Source organism: Peromyscus leucopus, chromosome X (assembly GCF_004664715.2).
Source record: "Peromyscus leucopus breed LL Stock chromosome X, UCI_PerLeu_2.1, whole genome shotgun sequence".
Lineage (NCBI taxonomy): Eukaryota > Metazoa > Chordata > Mammalia > Rodentia > Cricetidae > Peromyscus > Peromyscus leucopus.
In genome coordinates, this window is record NC_051083.1 from 22,715,210 (window position 1) to 22,732,294 (window position 17,085).

Here is a 17,085-nt window from a genome sequence, read left to right on the forward strand (position 1 = left end):
CTGTCTTCTCTTTCCATATTTATTCAATATAGTACTTGAAGTTCTAGCTAGAGCAATAAGACAACAAAAGGAGATCAAGGGGATACAAATTGGAAAGGAAGAAGTCAAACTTTCACTATTTGCAGATGATATGATAGTATACATAAGTGACCCCAAAAACTCTACCAGGGAACCTGAAAGACATTTAAGGAATTGCTCAACATCCTTAGTCATCAGGGAAATGCAAATCAAAACAACTCTGAGATACATCTTACACCTGTCACAATGGCTAAGATCAAAAACACTGGAAACAGCTTATGTTGGAGAGGATGTGGAGCAAGGGGAACACTCCTACACTGTTGGTGGGAGTGCAAATTTGTACAACCACTTTGGAAATCAGTATGGCGGTTTCTCAGAAAATTGGGAATCAATCTCCCCCAAGACCCAGCTATACCACTCTTGGGCATATACCCAAGGAATGCTCAATCATACCACAAGGACACATGCTTAACTATGTTCATACCAGCATTGTTTGTAATAGCCAGAACCTGGAAACAATCTAGATGCCCCTCAACTGAAGAATAGATAAAGAAAATGTGGTACATATATACAATGGAGTACTACTCAGCAGATAAAAACAATTACATCATGAGGTTCGCAGGCAAATGGATAGAACTAGAAAATATCATCCTGAGTGAGGTAACCCAGACTCAGAAAGACAAATATGGTATGTTCCCACTCATAAGTGGATACTAGATGTAAAGCAAAGGATAACCAGACTGCAAACCACAGCTCCTGGGAGGCTAGTTAATAAGGAGGACCCTAGGAAAGACACAGGGACCACCCAGTGACAAAGAAATAGATGAGATCTACATGAGCAAACTGGGGGGAGGAGGGTAAAGGAGGGCAAGAGTGGGGGGAAAGAGAGCTTAGGGGAGTAGGAGGTTCTAGCTGGATCAGGAACGGAGTGGGAGAACAAGGAAAGAGATACCATGATAAATGAAGGCACCACGGAAAAAGGAAGAAGCAGAGTGCTAGGGAGGTCCCCAGGAATCCACAATGATGACTCCACCATAGACTACTGGCAATGGTTGAGAGGGTGTCTGAGGTGACCTACTCTGGTGATCAGATGGCTGAATGCCCTAACTGTCATCATAGAACACTCATCCAGTGACTGATGGAAGCAGATGCAGAGATCCGTGACCGAGTCCCAGTCGGAGCTCCAGGATACCATGATTGGAAAAAGTACAGAGACAACTAGCCAAACTATTAGAAATACGTGAACTGTGAACCAATAGCTGAGGAGCCCCCATGGTACTGGACTAGGCCCTATGGATAAGAGAGACAGTTGTTTAGCTTGAACTGTTTGGGGGGGGGCAGGCAGTGGGACTGGGACCTATCCCTAGTGCATGAGCCAGCTTTTAGGAACCTAGTGCCTATGGTAAGACACTGTGTAGCCTTGGTGCAGGGAGGAGGGGCTTAGACCTGCCTCAGCTGAACGTGACAGGCTCTGCTGACTCCACATGGGAGACCTTGCCTTGGAGGAGGTGGGAATGGGGGGTGGCTTGGGGGTTGGGTGGGGGAGGAGGGAGGACAGGGGAATCTGTGACTGGTATGTAGGATGAATGGAAAATTTCTTAATGAAAAATAAATAAATAAAAATAAAAAAAGAATGCTTCAAGCTGGGTGGTGGTTGTACACACCTTTAATTGCAGCACTCAGGAGGCAGAGACAGGTTGTGGGTCGATCTCTGTGAGTTCAAGGCCAGCCTGGTCTTTAGAACGAATTCCAGACAGTCAAGTCAGTTACACAGAAAAAAACAAACAAACAAAATCTCAAAAATTCAAAAAAACAAAAGTATGTTTCAAAGAAAAACTTGAATAAACATCTTTATTTTAAAATCTTGCTACTTAAACTATTCAATTTTATCTAAAGCAGATAATTGTCTATACTCCTCATTTAAAGGAAACATGCAGAATACAAAACAGGAGTTCTCCATAGTGGCTTCCATCAGTCCTTCAAGACAAAAGTTTAATTCCTCTTACTCAAATCTTTTATGTGTCTTTTTGGCTACACCAGCCTGTAAATGCTCTATGGCCTCCTCTCTTTGCTTCCTATACGGAAATGATAATTTTAAACAGGCTTTAGTCCATATATTGATATCCTTAGATATATAATTCTAGTTTAAAAACAAATTATATCAAGCACATTAAGACATGTATGTAGCAATGTCCACTTTACCTCATAACTACAGAAATGCAAAGTAAACAGTAAAACTACTTTTCTCCCACCAAATCCATGGACAGAGACAGACAGACAGACAGACAGACACAGACACACACACTCACACTCCCCCAAACAAAAGAAACACCCTAAACTAGATTTGACACCAAAAAGAAGTAGACTAAGAAATCTGTATCGTATTTCTGTACATATCTTCTAACTCAAACATCCTCTTGCTAGGCTTGGTGTAGTGCTGTGTGCCTTTAATGCCAGCACACTGAAGGCAGAGGTAGTTGGATCTCTTTGAGTTCAAGGTCATCTGTTCTACACCATAAATTCAAGGCCAGCCAGGGCTACAGAGAGAGACTATGTCTCAAGGGGAAAAAAAACCCCAAAAAATCTTCTGCTCAGAATTCAGATGCTCAAAGTTGTTGTAGGGATTTGAAATTTGTATCTTCCTCATTCAAAAGTCAAGTAAGTCAAAGAGAACCAGGGAGTGAGGTTTAGGAGGCAGTGACAATTATCTGAGGCAATGTATGTCTCCTAGTCTAGAATTTGAATCCTCTCATGACCATCACTTGACTAAGAATAACTGCATCTCAAGACAACAAAGGACTTTTGTCCTGGATAGTTTTATGTCAACTTGATACAAATTAGCTATGTGAAAAGAGGGAATCTCAATTGAGAAAATGCCTCCATAAATTCTGGCTGTAGGGCATTTTCTTGATCAGTGATTGATGGGGGAGGGCCCAGTCAATTGTGGGTGGTGCCATCCCTGGGCTTGTGGTCCTGGGTTGTATAAAAAAGCAGACTGAGTAAGCCATGGGGAGCAAGCCAGTAAGAAGTACCTCTCCATGGCCTCTGCATCAGCTCCTGCCTCCAGGTTCCTGCCCTATTTGAGTTCTTGTCCTGACTTCCTTCAATAATGAACAGTGCTGTGGAAATGTAAGTCAAACAAACCCTGTCCTCCCCAAGTTGCTTTGGTCATGGTGTTTCATCACAGTAATAGTAATCATAAGTAAGACAACTTCCTTCTGAGGGTTCATGAGGTAATCAAGGGATTATATATTGATGATAACTCATTCCAACTTCCTCAAACAGATCAGAAACTATCATTCTGAGATTGTATCTTCTGAGCTGTAAGGACTAATTAAAAGAGTGTTTAGGACTGGCAATGCTAAAGTTCAGTGGTAGAATACTTGCTTAGCATATATCAGGTTCTGGGTTTGATCACTAACACTGCCAAAACATAAACAAAAGTCATTCAAAAGCAGGGATGTGTTCCTTAGAAATATGTTTTTCAATGTGTGCTAAAATCTGAAGTAACTGCTTGACTTAACATTTTTTGAGACAGGTCTTAATTATTCATAATTACATGTTCAAGGCCTGGCCTTGAACTCACAGCAATCCATCTGTTTCTGCTTCTCATATACTGGGATGGAAGTCATGCACTACCACATCCAGCTTAACTTTTTAATTAAATCAATGACTTTACTGATTCTATCAAATAAGACATGTAGCCAGGCTCAGAGGCCCATGTCTGTAATCTCTGAAAACAATAGAGTACAATCTTTCTCATGGTACCTGAGAGTACTGGGTTTTTTGTATGTGATTTTTTTATTTTGTTTTGTTTTAAGATTTCTTTATTCATTATGTATACAGTGTACTGTCTGCATGTATGCCTGCAGACCAGAAGAGGGCCCCAGATCTCATTACAGATGGTTGTGAGCCATCATGTGGATGCTGGGACTTAAACTCAGGACCTCTGGAAAAGCAGCAGCCAATGCTCTTAACCACTAAGCCATCTCTCCAACCTGGGAGTACTGTTTTTATCCTATACATAAAACCATCATGTTCCTAATTTAATTTTCTTAGAATCATCTAACCTCCTACCCTCAGTCTAATTTATAGGCACAGGCAGTTTGCCCAAGTATCTGTGATTCAAGTACTCTCTTTCATGCATAAGAATCAAAACAAGTTGCCGGGCGGTGGTGGCGCATGCCTTTAATCCCAGCACTCGGGAGGCAGAGTCAGGTGGATCTCTGTGAGTTCGAGGCCAGCCTGGGCTACCAAGTGAGTTCCAGGAAAGGCGCAAAGCTACACAGAGAAACCCTGTCTCGAAAAAACCAAAAAAAAAAAAAAAAAAAAAAGAATCAAAACAAGTAGCCCACCACCTTCTATAAACAATAATCAACATATCCCCTCACTGAGAGTAGAATGTCCTCCATAGGCTTGTGTTTTGAAGGTAGTGGCACCTTTGGGAGGTGGGTTCTGGCTACTGGAAGGTTACTGAGGACAACAAGCCTTTGACAGTTTTAGCTCAGCTCTAGTTCTGATTCATCTTGTCTGCTTCTTGGTCAGCAAAAAACAAGAAGGAGGAATCTGCAGAATACTTTTATCACTATAAAACCCATTCCCTTCTCTAATGTGATGGGCACCAATCTCTTGAGAACTTGAGCCAAAAAGAAATCTTTCCTCCTTTACGTTGTTATTGTCAGGTATTTTTGTCATGGAGACTTAAAAGTTGAGTCTACTTAGAGAGTATTTATAGCATGTGAGAGGATGTGCCTAGGTTATAAACAAATATGATAGCATTTTCTAGAAAGGCCTGAAGAATGTACAGATTCTGGTATCTGAAAGGGGGATTCTGGGACAGTCTCCAGAAACTAGTGAGAGAAAACTCTAACTGTAAGTTCATAGGCATATTGAAATCTCTAACATATAGAAAAGCCACACAGGCTTGTAATTTTAACATTCTACTCCTTGTTTGTCTTGGTGAACAAAAAAGAGGCACATATCTCACCTTTTGACCACAAGCTTCAGGGTCTTGTGGGAGCCTTTCACCAAGCAAATTGCTTCTTGTCTGAACCCTGAGAGATTCACATCATTGATACCCACGATCTCATCTCCAGCTAGAAGCTTGTCGACTGCTGCAGCTTTGCTTCCTTCTTCAATCTGTAACACAGAAGGGGGTTCCATGAACATCCCTGAGCCATAGCAAGTTCCTCCAATGCAGCTGGGAATATAACATGTATAGGGTTCAAGCAGGTCACAGTTTTCGCATTACCTAGGAGTAAAAGGACCCATACAATGATGCTTCTTAATCTACATCCCTCATCCTGATTAGTCCCCCAGTACACAAGTTCACTGAAGGAGGAATGGGAAGACTCAGAAACCCATATAATAAAAAACAAAGGATCCAAAACCAGATTAATATTCTGAAATTCCTTTATCTGAACAATATTTTGGATCATTCTTACTATTTACTAATTATTTCTTATACATTAATCCTGTACCTTGTTTTAGTAACATTTTTTAGATATATTTCAAATTCTATACATCCACTTATAAAAGCCATTTTACAGCTTTTAGTTCTTTCAGAGTTGCATAGTCACCATCAATTTCAGAACATTTCCTTGGCCCCAAGAGAAACCACTGATCATTAAGCAGTATGGTTATAATAGTTCTAATCATTTTCTTCCAGCATGAGAGAATAAACCCAGCCCCACTGAGCTGTGTCATCAGTACTATCCGTTCATTACTCATTCATTCACTGAGAAAGGATCTCACTATGTAGTCCAGGGTAGCCTAGGATTTACTTTTATAGATAAGGCAGGCCTTGAACTTATGATCCTTCTGCCTCAGACTGCAGAGTAGCTGGGATCTCAGGCCTACACTGCCACCACCACATACACTCTCTAGTCTACAAATTTCCCTGCTTGTGACCTTTTAACGTTTAGTTTCTGTAATTTAGCATAATACTTTCCGTATGCATCTGTGTTATAGCATGTCATTACTTCATTAAATTTTATGACTAAATAATCTATGATATGAACAAAGCACATTTTGTTCATAGATTTATCAGCTGATAGTCATTTAAGTTGTTTCTATTCTTAGTGATTATGAATAATGCTTCTATAAATATTGGTACACCAGGTTTTATATATTCATTTCTGTTGGGTATACTTACAAGAAGAAATGATGGGTCCTATGGTAATTATATTTAATATTTTTGAGAAAATATCAGTTCTTTTTTAAAAAAATAAGATTCCACTTCTCAGAGGTAGTTCATAAAGATTGTGAATTCTCCATATGCTTGTTAATACCTATATCTTTACCACAGTCCTAATCAGATTATGTCATGCTATTCATATTAAGAGATTTATTAATCAGTGCTAAGAATATCCTGCACTAAGGGGGTGTGGGCTTAGTAGTAGAGCACTTGCCTGGCATGTGTAAGGCCATTGGCTCCATCCTCAGCACAGGGGAAAAAAAGGCATATATGCACAAAGTTTGAACATCACCTTTTATAGCTCCTACCTTAAATACAACACAGATCACTGTTATCTGATCTAGTACTTATACCACTTAGTAGTAACTAAAACCTAGTTAGGCCAGCAACTAACTACAGATCCATACATATACTTATACTTAACTAACTAACTAACTAACTACAGATCCATACATATACTTACTCTTCTGCACAAGTGGTTGGCTAGCAAATAGTCATTGGCCAAACAAAATCCAGTCAGGGGACTTTACTGTCCTTGTTACCTATTAATAAAACTTACCAGAACATAAATACACATTTAGATAGTGCCATGAAGGACCACTGACTTTTAGGCCCACAAAGCCAAATATATTTTCTACTTTGCTTATTACACCCTCCTCCCCAAAAACTCCTGAAAAGAAACAAGAAGTTGCAAAGACCATCAAACAAATGACTAGTGGTACTCAGTACACAATCTGTTAGTTGACTTGTTTGTTTTGAGACAAGGTCTCATTATATACCCCTGGCTGGCCTCAAATTCAGGATCTTTTGTCTCATATTTTAAGTGGTGCACACCTTTTATAACAACACTGAAGAGACTGAAACAAGAGATTGCTACGAGTTTTAGGTCAGCCTGAGCAAGAAAATGACACTCTGTCTCTAAATAATTAAATAAATATATTTACACAGTTTACTAAATTCTCTACTATGTCCCTAGGAGAATTGTTTTATGCTAAAAAGGCAATTATCCACTGTAGGTCAGTATCACACACAAAATTAAAATAGTACTCCTAGCTTGTCCTAAAGGGGCAAGTCTATAATTTCAGGTACTCAGGAGGCTTAAGCAGTAACTTACCAGCCCTTGCTCCCAAACAAAAAAACAAAAATGTGCTGGGGACAGCAAGATAGTTCAGAAGACTGTCAAGCCTGATGAACAGATTTTGATCTCCAGGACCCATATGGTAAAAAGAGAGAGGCAATATCCACTCAGTGGAAGAAGAGAACTGACTCCTGCAAGTTATCCAGTTACTTTCACACACACACACACACACACACACACACACACACACACACACACAGACACACACACACACACAGACACACACACACACACACACACACACACAAATGAATGAAATAACGAATGAATTTTTTTAAAAAAATGGGTTGGGGACATAGTTTAATGGTGAAACATTTGTCTTCATGCATGAAGCTCAAGGTTCAAGCAAACACTCTTAGCAAAAACAGGAAGTAGTCCATCCAATAAATAATTCACTTCAAAAGTCCAAATAACTTTTTTTGTTTTTTGAGACAGGATCTCACTGTGTTGCTCTGACTGGCCTTGCTGTATAGACAAGGCTGGCCTCAAACTCAGAGATCCACCTGCCTCTGCTTCTCAAGCGATAGAATTAAAGATAAGTGCCACCACGCCCAGCAAGTCTAGACAACTTTATCCTAATGTCATAACAAACATACTTAATTTATACCTGACTCAAGACCACACCCTCTGCCATAAATGCACAGCCAAAATGCACATGACATCTAAAAGAAACTAAGTTTTGACAAATCTCATGTGAAAGACTTAGGAGTACCCAGGTCAAAAAGCATGTGGGCAACTGGCTGTCTAATGGTAGGACCCAAGGAAAGGCATCCTACATGTGAAGTGACTATAAACAGGGCGTATTTAAAGCCTGAAGGTGAGGTTGGGGGTACCAATGGAGGCAACTTAGATATAACACAGACTATGGAGGAAGGATAGATAAGGAGGAAGAATGAACATCAAGAACAGATAGATCCTGGACTGCTAACAGTGATGGATGAGAAGACAAGCCAAAACCCAGGAATACAAGACTGTAGCTGGGATCACTCCCCTGAAGCCAGCTGGTAGAAGAATCTCAACATCAGACCCTTCAATCTGGTAGGAATCTGGGTCCCTGGATGGTGGACTGAGAAACAGAAGCTATTTGGAACCTTGCTACTAAATAGTTGTGCATTCTAGATGCAAACAACCCAAATGTCCATTAACAGGTGAATACATAAGTAAAATGTATACATATACAATGACATGCTATCCAGCCTTTTTAAAAAAAAAAGTTGGATTGAGATATAGCTCAGAGGTAAGGTACCTGCATGGCATGCATAAGGTCTGAGTTTCCATCCACACTATCCTCATGCCCCCCAAAGGATGCTCTATTATATATTACAATAAGAATAATTTTGACATTATACTGTATGACATATACCAGATTATTTTTTAAGCATGTAACTCCATTTATATGAGGTACCTAAGTACCCAAAACCAGAAGCAGAATGGTGGTTTCCAAGGGCAGGGAAAAGAAGGAAGAATAGAGAATTAGCACTTAATGGCTAAATGGGGCCAGAGTTTCAGTATGAGAGGATGGAAGGCTGTCAACACACAGACACTGGTGATGGTTGTAACAACAGTGTGAAATATACCTAATGGCCACTAAATCTACATTTCAATATGCTTTTACTAAGCTCAATTTTATATTGGATACATTTTCACACAATAAAAAGTTGTGTGTTCTTCAATAAATAAGAGGAAGAAAACTATTCTGTCCCAGTGTACAATTCAGAGGCTAAACTTCAAAATACATCCCTGACCCTAAAAAATTTTAATTCTACTAACATTAAGAAAATCTTTAGCAAAGTCATGGTGACAGGGTTATTGTGCTAGGAATTGAACCCAAGGCTTTATGCATGCAAGCCAAGTGCTCTATAAATACCTCCAGTCCCAGTTTTTCTGAAACTGGGTCTCACAACATATACCACACTGCCCTTGGACTCCTGTGCTGATTAGTTTTATGTCAACTTGACACACTGAAAGGAGGGAATCTCAACTGAGAAAATGCCTCCATAAGGCATTTTCTTAATTAGTGATTGATGTGGGAGGGCCCAGCCCAGCCCACTGTGGGCGGGACACCCTTGGGCTGATGGTCCTGGGTTCTATAAGAAAGCAGGCTCAGAAAGCCATGGGGAGCAAGCTAGTAAGCAGCATCCCTTCATGGGCTCTACATCAGCTCCTGCCTCCAGTATTCTGCCCCGTTTGAGTTTCTGTCCTAACTTTCTTCAATGATAAACAGCAATGTGTGAGTATAAGCCAAATAAACCCTTTCCTCCTCAAGTTGCTTTGGTCATGGTGTTTTGTTGCAGCAACAGAAACCCTAACTAAGACAACCCCCAAGAGTTGGAATCATTAAGTATGCAACAATGTCTGGCCAAGACAGCTTTTAGAGTAGTACTTCCTTAGAATGACATATTACCTGTGTCTGACTCAACTACGGTGAGTGGGGTTTAAGAGTAGGTTTTCCATCCTGTTCCCATAAATGTTTATATAATAAGTTCTGGGACATTTTATCAAAGTGATCTCATCTGAGTCCTTCCACCTTCTCAAAGAAGGATGATAATACCTGCTATTTCTTGTCTACAAAGAACCCATCTGCCTTCCTCAGCTATGCCCTATCTCTATTTTCCAGGGAAAATATATTTGCATTTAGGAGATACCATGGTATTTTCCTTTCCATTGCTCCCCTGACAAGAGATATTTATGTAGGCAGGAGGAATGTAATCAGAAAACAAAAATCTGGCCACTATATCCCCAGCCTGCTGCCACTACAGCCTACAATCTGGTGTTGATCCAGCATGGTGAGAGTGTCCAGAACCCGGAGAATAGCTTCAGTACCAAGATGCTGGCTATGAATTTGATATGTTTCACCTCAGTGTAGAAAAGAATAATCTGATCATCTGAACAGTGTGGCTGCCAGTAGAGAGGACCTAGCACCTCAATGAGTAGCACTATGGGGGTCTGACTGGCCTCAATAAGGTAGAAACTGCTGCCAAGCATGGTGAAGCATAAGTAACAATCTGAAGGTGCTACTATGACGTTCCATCACCACCAAAGGTGCCTGATTATCCCTTCCACATCAGTAAGGATCACAGGTATTCAAACTTCATTGAGGATCAGCTACCCTCTTATGAGAGTCTGAAGGGCACTACTGTCAGAACTTTAGTTAGGCTCTTATCTGATTTTCAGATGGTGGCAATACTAGCTAAAAGGTTTAGCTCCACAATGGCCTCTTGAAAGAGACCCACCAGACACTTGAGATACCCTAAAGGCTGTTGCCATGAGCTGTAACAAGGACACCTTTCCCCTCTTTGATCTGAGAAATTTCTTCAAAGAGGGAAAAAGTATATAATAGTTTAGGCCCATCAAACCCATGCAGTTCCTGGGGGATGAAGAGACCTATGTGTGAAGCTGTGAAAATTGTGGCTACTTGGGACAAGGCCAAGAAGTAAAGGCAAGCAGGCACACTACTACCCCAGAACACACTTTCCCTTGTATTCTCGTCTCCTATACTTTTCTCCAACACCTGTCACACTGATTACATCTTCAGGATATTAAGTGGTAGTTTGAAAAAGGGATAAGTGGCTCTCATTTTCATTTTAGTATTTTGTCCCCTGAACCCACTCCCCTCACAGAATTTGCCAGAATAGCACCTCTAGGGTACAAGTCCTTTGTCCAAACCCAGGAAATGCTCCTCTTATCCAGAAGAATCAAGAGGCAGTAATTATAGTTTGTCTTAGTGCATTGTTTACTAAGGAGCTGCTTGGAAAAAGGACAGAGAAGAACCATGATGGGGCATGCCCAAAGAGAAACCAGAGCCTTTTTTTTTTGTCCCTGGAGCTTGTCCTTTGTATTAAGTCTCAAAGAAAGCCTGAACAAATGGTTGAGATGTCTATTTAACATATCAAAGTGGATACTGGCTGCCAGGTTCTCCCAGCATCTCTCAGCATTACAAGTACCTGTTACAGAGTCATCCTGGTGGGCATACCCCAGCCCCTACTTTAAATCTCTCCAGGCTCTGAGCTTCATTTCCCTTTCCTCTGTTTCTCTTTTCCTATAAAACCAAGCCATTTTGGCTATGAGCCCTCTTGGCTCCCACATACTCTCTTGGGTCCTGGTTTCTCTCTTGGCTGCTTCCTCTCTTCTCTTCCTCTCTCACTCTCCCCCTCCTCTCCCCTCTCATGGCCTGGTTCAGTCTGCTGACCATGTTCAGTCTGGACTCTTCCAGATGCCTCTGGCTGTTCTCCCCCTCATATCTACAATAAACCTTCTCAATCTTACCTTGGAGCCATCATGTCCTTATTTTTCTTTTTTTTAAGATTTATTTATTTTATGGACATTGGTATTTTGTCAAAATATATGTCTATGTGAGGGTGTTGAGGTCCCCTGGAACTAGAGTTTACAGACAAGTGTGAGCTGCCATATGGGTGCTGGTAATTGAACCCAGGTCCTCTGCTGGTGCTTTTAACTGCTGAGCCATGTCTCCAGTCCCGATGTCCTTCTTTTTCATTCACTAGGCTCTACTGCAGTTGAGTAACTGGGGACTGTGGTCATTCCAATGGAAGATGAAAGTGTCCTGCATAGTGATTTTTGAAAAATAATTCCCTCCCTGACTCTAGAGGAGCAGGTTCGAGAAGGCTGGAATCAATCCTGAATCAAGCTTATATGCTATATTTAATAATACACAAAATCCCTTCTGAGGTTTCTAGTGGTAGCTGAAATAGTACTGCATTCAGTCAAGAGAAAATAAACCATTCCTCACACCAAATTGGGATAAATTCCTTGGCTTCAAAGGACCAGTAGTGCCTCCTGTTGTGTATCATCTGCCTTGCTATGGAGCAGTGAAATGTTACTTGATAATATAAGCACATAATATTTCAGCATGCCTCATGAATCAGGTTCAGTTGCTTGGCCTGGCCATATGAGTACTGATATTCACTTTACACATCACAGAATGACATCTTTTCCCAAATCAGTATAATAAAAGAGAAATGTGAAAATTTAAAAAAGAAAATGCTTTGTCAATTTCCATTCTATAGAGAACATGCCTAAACTTGGCACCAATTTTCAAAGAATAATGACTGTGGCTAACAGTGAGCCAGGCATGGGTGGTACACATCTGTGATCGCAACACTCAGGAGTTTGAGATGGAACGATCTGTGGCCAGCCTGCGGTACACAGTGAGACTTTGTCACAAACAAATAAACATAGAAAACACAGAACTGCCACATGATGCTTGTTACACTGTAGTCTTGTGTTTGTAAGGAAGAGTCAGAATGTGTGTGTTGTAACTATCAATGTCAATACAGTAGACCCTTACAGTCAAGAATGAAATCTTGGAAAGGTAAAAGAATGTGATTCTCTACAGAGAATCAGGTGCACTGTAGACAAAACAGTCTAGTACAATTGAAATATGAAGGGCCATGCCCACCTCAGCTTCAGAGTGGAGATGTAAAGGCTCTACAAACAAAGTGTCATGTAGGGCAACTTGAAAGGAAGACAGCAGGATTAGGGAGGACATTCCATGGAAGTCTTGATATGAAGAAACATGCAGGCAGGAAATGGAGGCATGCCAGAGGGATGAGTCAGGGGAAAGAGAGTAAAGAATACACAGGAGTGTGGGAGGACAAGGGCAGAAAGGGAGAAGACTGAGAACTTGACCTTGAAGCAGAATGTGGGCACTGTTCTTCGAGTAGTGGAAGTGGGTAAGGGGGGGGGGAAGAAGTCCAGTGTGAACTTACGGTAAAAACAACTGCTTCAGGATGAGTAACCTTGCAGCTAGAATTAAAACAAATTTCTTCAGCAAAAAGAATAAAACAGCAAGATCCAGGCATGGTGGTGGACACCTGAAATCCTGGCACTGCGGGTGGGGGCGGGAGGTGAAGTAGGAGAATTGCAAGTTTGAGGACAACCTAGGCTATAGTGAGACCTTGTGTTAATTGGGGTGCAAGAAGCCAGTGCAGCCCTGATAATTAATACCTACCCCTAAAGCCTTTTCAGTGCTCCTGACAGAGGGCAAGAGGTCTTCACAGGGTGAAGACAACTAAGGTAAGCAGGACTCTGGTGGTGGAAGGAAGAAAATCTAGCTCTGCTGTTCATGTTGAAGTAAAATTCTGAGCTTGGGAAATGAAACATCCCCTATAACCAGTCATCAGAACGAAATAGGGAAGAACAACTTTGCTATTTTATGAGCCTGAAATCATACTTCACTATATGAGTCACACATGCAGGTTATCAGCTGTAATTATATTTCACCTTCCAGTGAATAACCTAAAATGCATGACCAGACCATGCCTTTTGTTAGACAAGAGAATAATGACTTCTCAGTCTTCTTAAGTCCCTTACTCATTCTGTCTGGTCTCAGTTCCTTCAGAAAGGAAGCCTGACTCAGGTCTGGAGTGGGGTGTTTAACAGGTTAGGAAATGCCATTAAGGTGGGACTTCAAGGAAAAAGAATATAGAGGTCTAGCAATCCTTTTATCCTCCCTGAAATAAGGGCCAGGTTGTACTTGGCGCTAAGACACAAAAAGGCAGATAAAGACTGGATGGGGTGACAGACTGAGACAGGTAAATGAAATGTTTACAAGGAAGATGATGTGTTGGTGACAAGTTCTGATGCAAGGGCAGAGGCATGTAGCCACCAAAATGTGAAGGAGAGGTGCCCATAGGGCCTCAGTCTCCCAAGGCAAGCACAGGATCCAGGGTCTTCGTAGACAGCTATTAGTGAACAAAAAGGAGCTGACTGCTCCTCTGACTGTGAGAACCACGTATTGGGTCAAATTTTTATAAGGTAGACAGGCAGCCTCAGCAGCCAGGTCAGAAAGACTGGGAGCCAGGGAGCCATTTATATTCTGTGGCAAGAGCTCACAGCTTTCATGGCAATGGGCAGAATGCCTAGCACTGTGGGCCTCTTCTCCAGATGGGGTGAAGGCCTGAAAACTCTGGTACCTGGTAAATCTCTATCAAGACCAGACAGTGCCAGTTACAATCTGCCTAAGAGACACTCATGAAGAGAATTAATAACTCCAGCAAACAATTTTCTGAAGAAAGTTATATTTCTGCAGAGACAAAGGATTTAAAAACAGCATACCCCAAGCAATGCCAATTAGCAAAGTACCACTAGTTAGCAATGCATTGCCTCAACTTCAAACTTAATAGGAAAAAAAAAAAGAGCCTATCTACAGGACTGAGGCAGTGCTGGAAAAAGAAAGAAATCTAGAACCATCCTGACGTGACCCTCCAAAGCCCCAAAGCCAAGTCGCACATCTCAATGACTGTAAGGCACAGGCTCTGAAACATCACCCCACCCTGGGACCATCTCTCCTGAAGCCACAGCTAGCACTTGTTCAGTACTGTCAGCAGAGGGCACCAGAGGGACACAAAGGGAAGACTGGTTTCCCTCCCTTATCTCACAAGCTTTCCTCTCTGCCTGTCCTGTGGGACATGGTGGTCTGTGGTACACCTAAAGACAGTAGCCTCAAAGGTGCCATTCTTAGCTTCATCACTTCACCCCAACCCCCAGCAGTTTCCCAGGGAGTTTTAGCAACAACTTTCAAATGGCTTTCTAGTGAGTTTCACGGGCATCCCAGCCAGTTTGCTAGTGAGCTTCAAGGGAGACAGACAGTCAGACATAAATACAGTCTCAGTCTCTCTCAACGCAAGCAAACATGCAGGCACACACACCACTGAGATGAACGGCTAAGCTCTGGGGGCTGGCGAAGACAAATTTCTTTTTTTGTACATACCCTGACTCTGACCCAGGAGATGCTGCCTTCTTTATATGTTATTCACATTTGAGTTCTTTTTACCTGTAGTAATTATTAGTTAATGCCAAGTCAAAAATAAACAACAGCCTGTTGCTAATGATTCTGTGCAGTTTTTAAGTGATGAGTCCTCCCTATGGTATTAATACTAGCTCCAAACTACCATACTCAAGCAATCTCCTGCTTCAGCATCCTGAGAAGCTGTGACTATAGGTGCATGAACAGGAGAATTTTTTTCATCAAGAGCCACAGGCATAGAATAAATAAGTCTTGTTTTGCAATACCTCTGGTTTCTACAGCAACTACTCTAGTTTGTTTTTTTAAAGAGACAAGACAGAAAACAACAGCCAATTCACCAAATTCTGATTTACATTAAGCATTCTTTATTCTAATTACTGTGTAGTTTGTTACCCAAAACTGACTAATAAAGTTGTGAGGAAAATGTATTACCAGATACACAGCCCTGATGGCACAGAGGAGGAAAAACCAGGTAGCAAGGTGGGAAAAGGTTTGTATCATGGAAGGTTTATAAAACATCGAGGAAAGATATGAGACTTAAGACTTGTCTGTACAGGATTTGGAAAAAATTACTTATTTTTCCTTGCTCTCAGTTTGGTCATCCAAAAACTAACTATATGGTTGTCTAAATTGGGTTCGGTGATGGACTGCTGTAATCTCAGCCATTTGGGAGGCTGATGTAGGAGAACTGGGAGCTCCAGGTCAGCCTGGGCTACAGTGAGACCCACCCTCAACAAAGCAAAACAATAAAAGCAAGCAAACAAAATACCATCAGGACAGCTAGACATGGTGGCAAATACCCATAATTCCAAACACCGAGGAGGTTGTATGCAAAATGATCCAGGGTCCAAGGTCATTCTAAACTACATTATTTTATTCAAGACCAACCTGAGCTACACAAATCCTACCTTAAAAAAGAAAGGAAGGGGGAGAGGAAGGGAAAAAGAAGATAAAGGGGGAGGGGAGGAAAGATAAGGGAAAAGGGAAATTATAAGGAAAGGGAAAGAGGGAAAGGAAGGAAGGGAAAGGAAGAGAAGAGAAGAAGGGAAATGAGGGGGAATGGGAAAAAAGAAAAGACCCTAAGACAACCAGGAAGATAAAAGTGATATAAAAATGAAGATATGTTGCAAATTCCTAATACAAGTATATTAACAGATCACTGTTATTGTTACAACCTGAATGTTTGTTAGATTGGGATTAAAGCCTGGTGTAGTGGCACAGCACTTGGGAGGTGAAGGGAGAAGGATCAGTTCAAGGGCATCTTACACAAGTAGGTGTGTGATACACAGACCCTGCCTCCAAAAAAAAAAAAAAACCCAAAAACAAAATAAACAAAAAACCCACCCTAGGTCAACTACAAGGATACAAATGAGTTAAAGATGGAAATATGTTACAAACTCCAAGTATTATACAAATTTATTCACAAATCACTATTATTGTTACAATCTACTTATGGTTGATTGGGACTGGGAGCTGGGCTTCTGGAGTATGCCCACAATCCCAATACTTGGGAGGTGGAGGCAAGAGGATAGCAAGCAGTTCAAAGTAATCCTCAGCTAGTGAGTTTCAGGCCATCTTGAGCTACACGAGATCCTATCTCCATAACCAAAAGGAGGGGTGTGAAGAGGGAGGAAGAAGAAAAAGAAATGAAGTTGGCCCCACTCTCCGTTTCAGTGGCAACTTATACAGATCTTGATGATAATATGAGAACATTGGAAGCTTAGTGGAAAGGGAGATCTCTCCACTAACCATTACTCCAAATTTACTTAGGTGAAATGTTTTCTAAGCCCTTGTATGTAAGAAGATTAGAAAGAAAAACTCCAGTTATCCTACACATTTGTATTGGTTAAACAGTAAGTTTTATGTACAGCATTACAGAAAACACAAAAGGTTTCAATTTGTAAGTGGGGTGACTTAAAAGTTTAGCCTAAGCAAATTTTATGGAAACAAGGTCACATTTCCCCCATG

General features: G+C 41.2%; 1 protein-coding gene across 1 annotated transcript in view; it reads right to left on the reverse strand.

Annotated features, from left to right (window-relative positions):
- Positions 1-17,085, reverse strand: part of Shroom2 (shroom family member 2) — a 176,845-nt gene that overhangs the window by 89,297 nt on the left and 70,463 nt on the right. Inside the window, exon 2 of the mRNA XM_028857699.2 lies at positions 5,006-5,157. Within this exon, the coding sequence (XP_028713532.1) occupies positions 5,006-5,157 (152 nt within the window). The remainder of the gene's footprint in view (positions 1-5,005; positions 5,158-17,085) is intronic.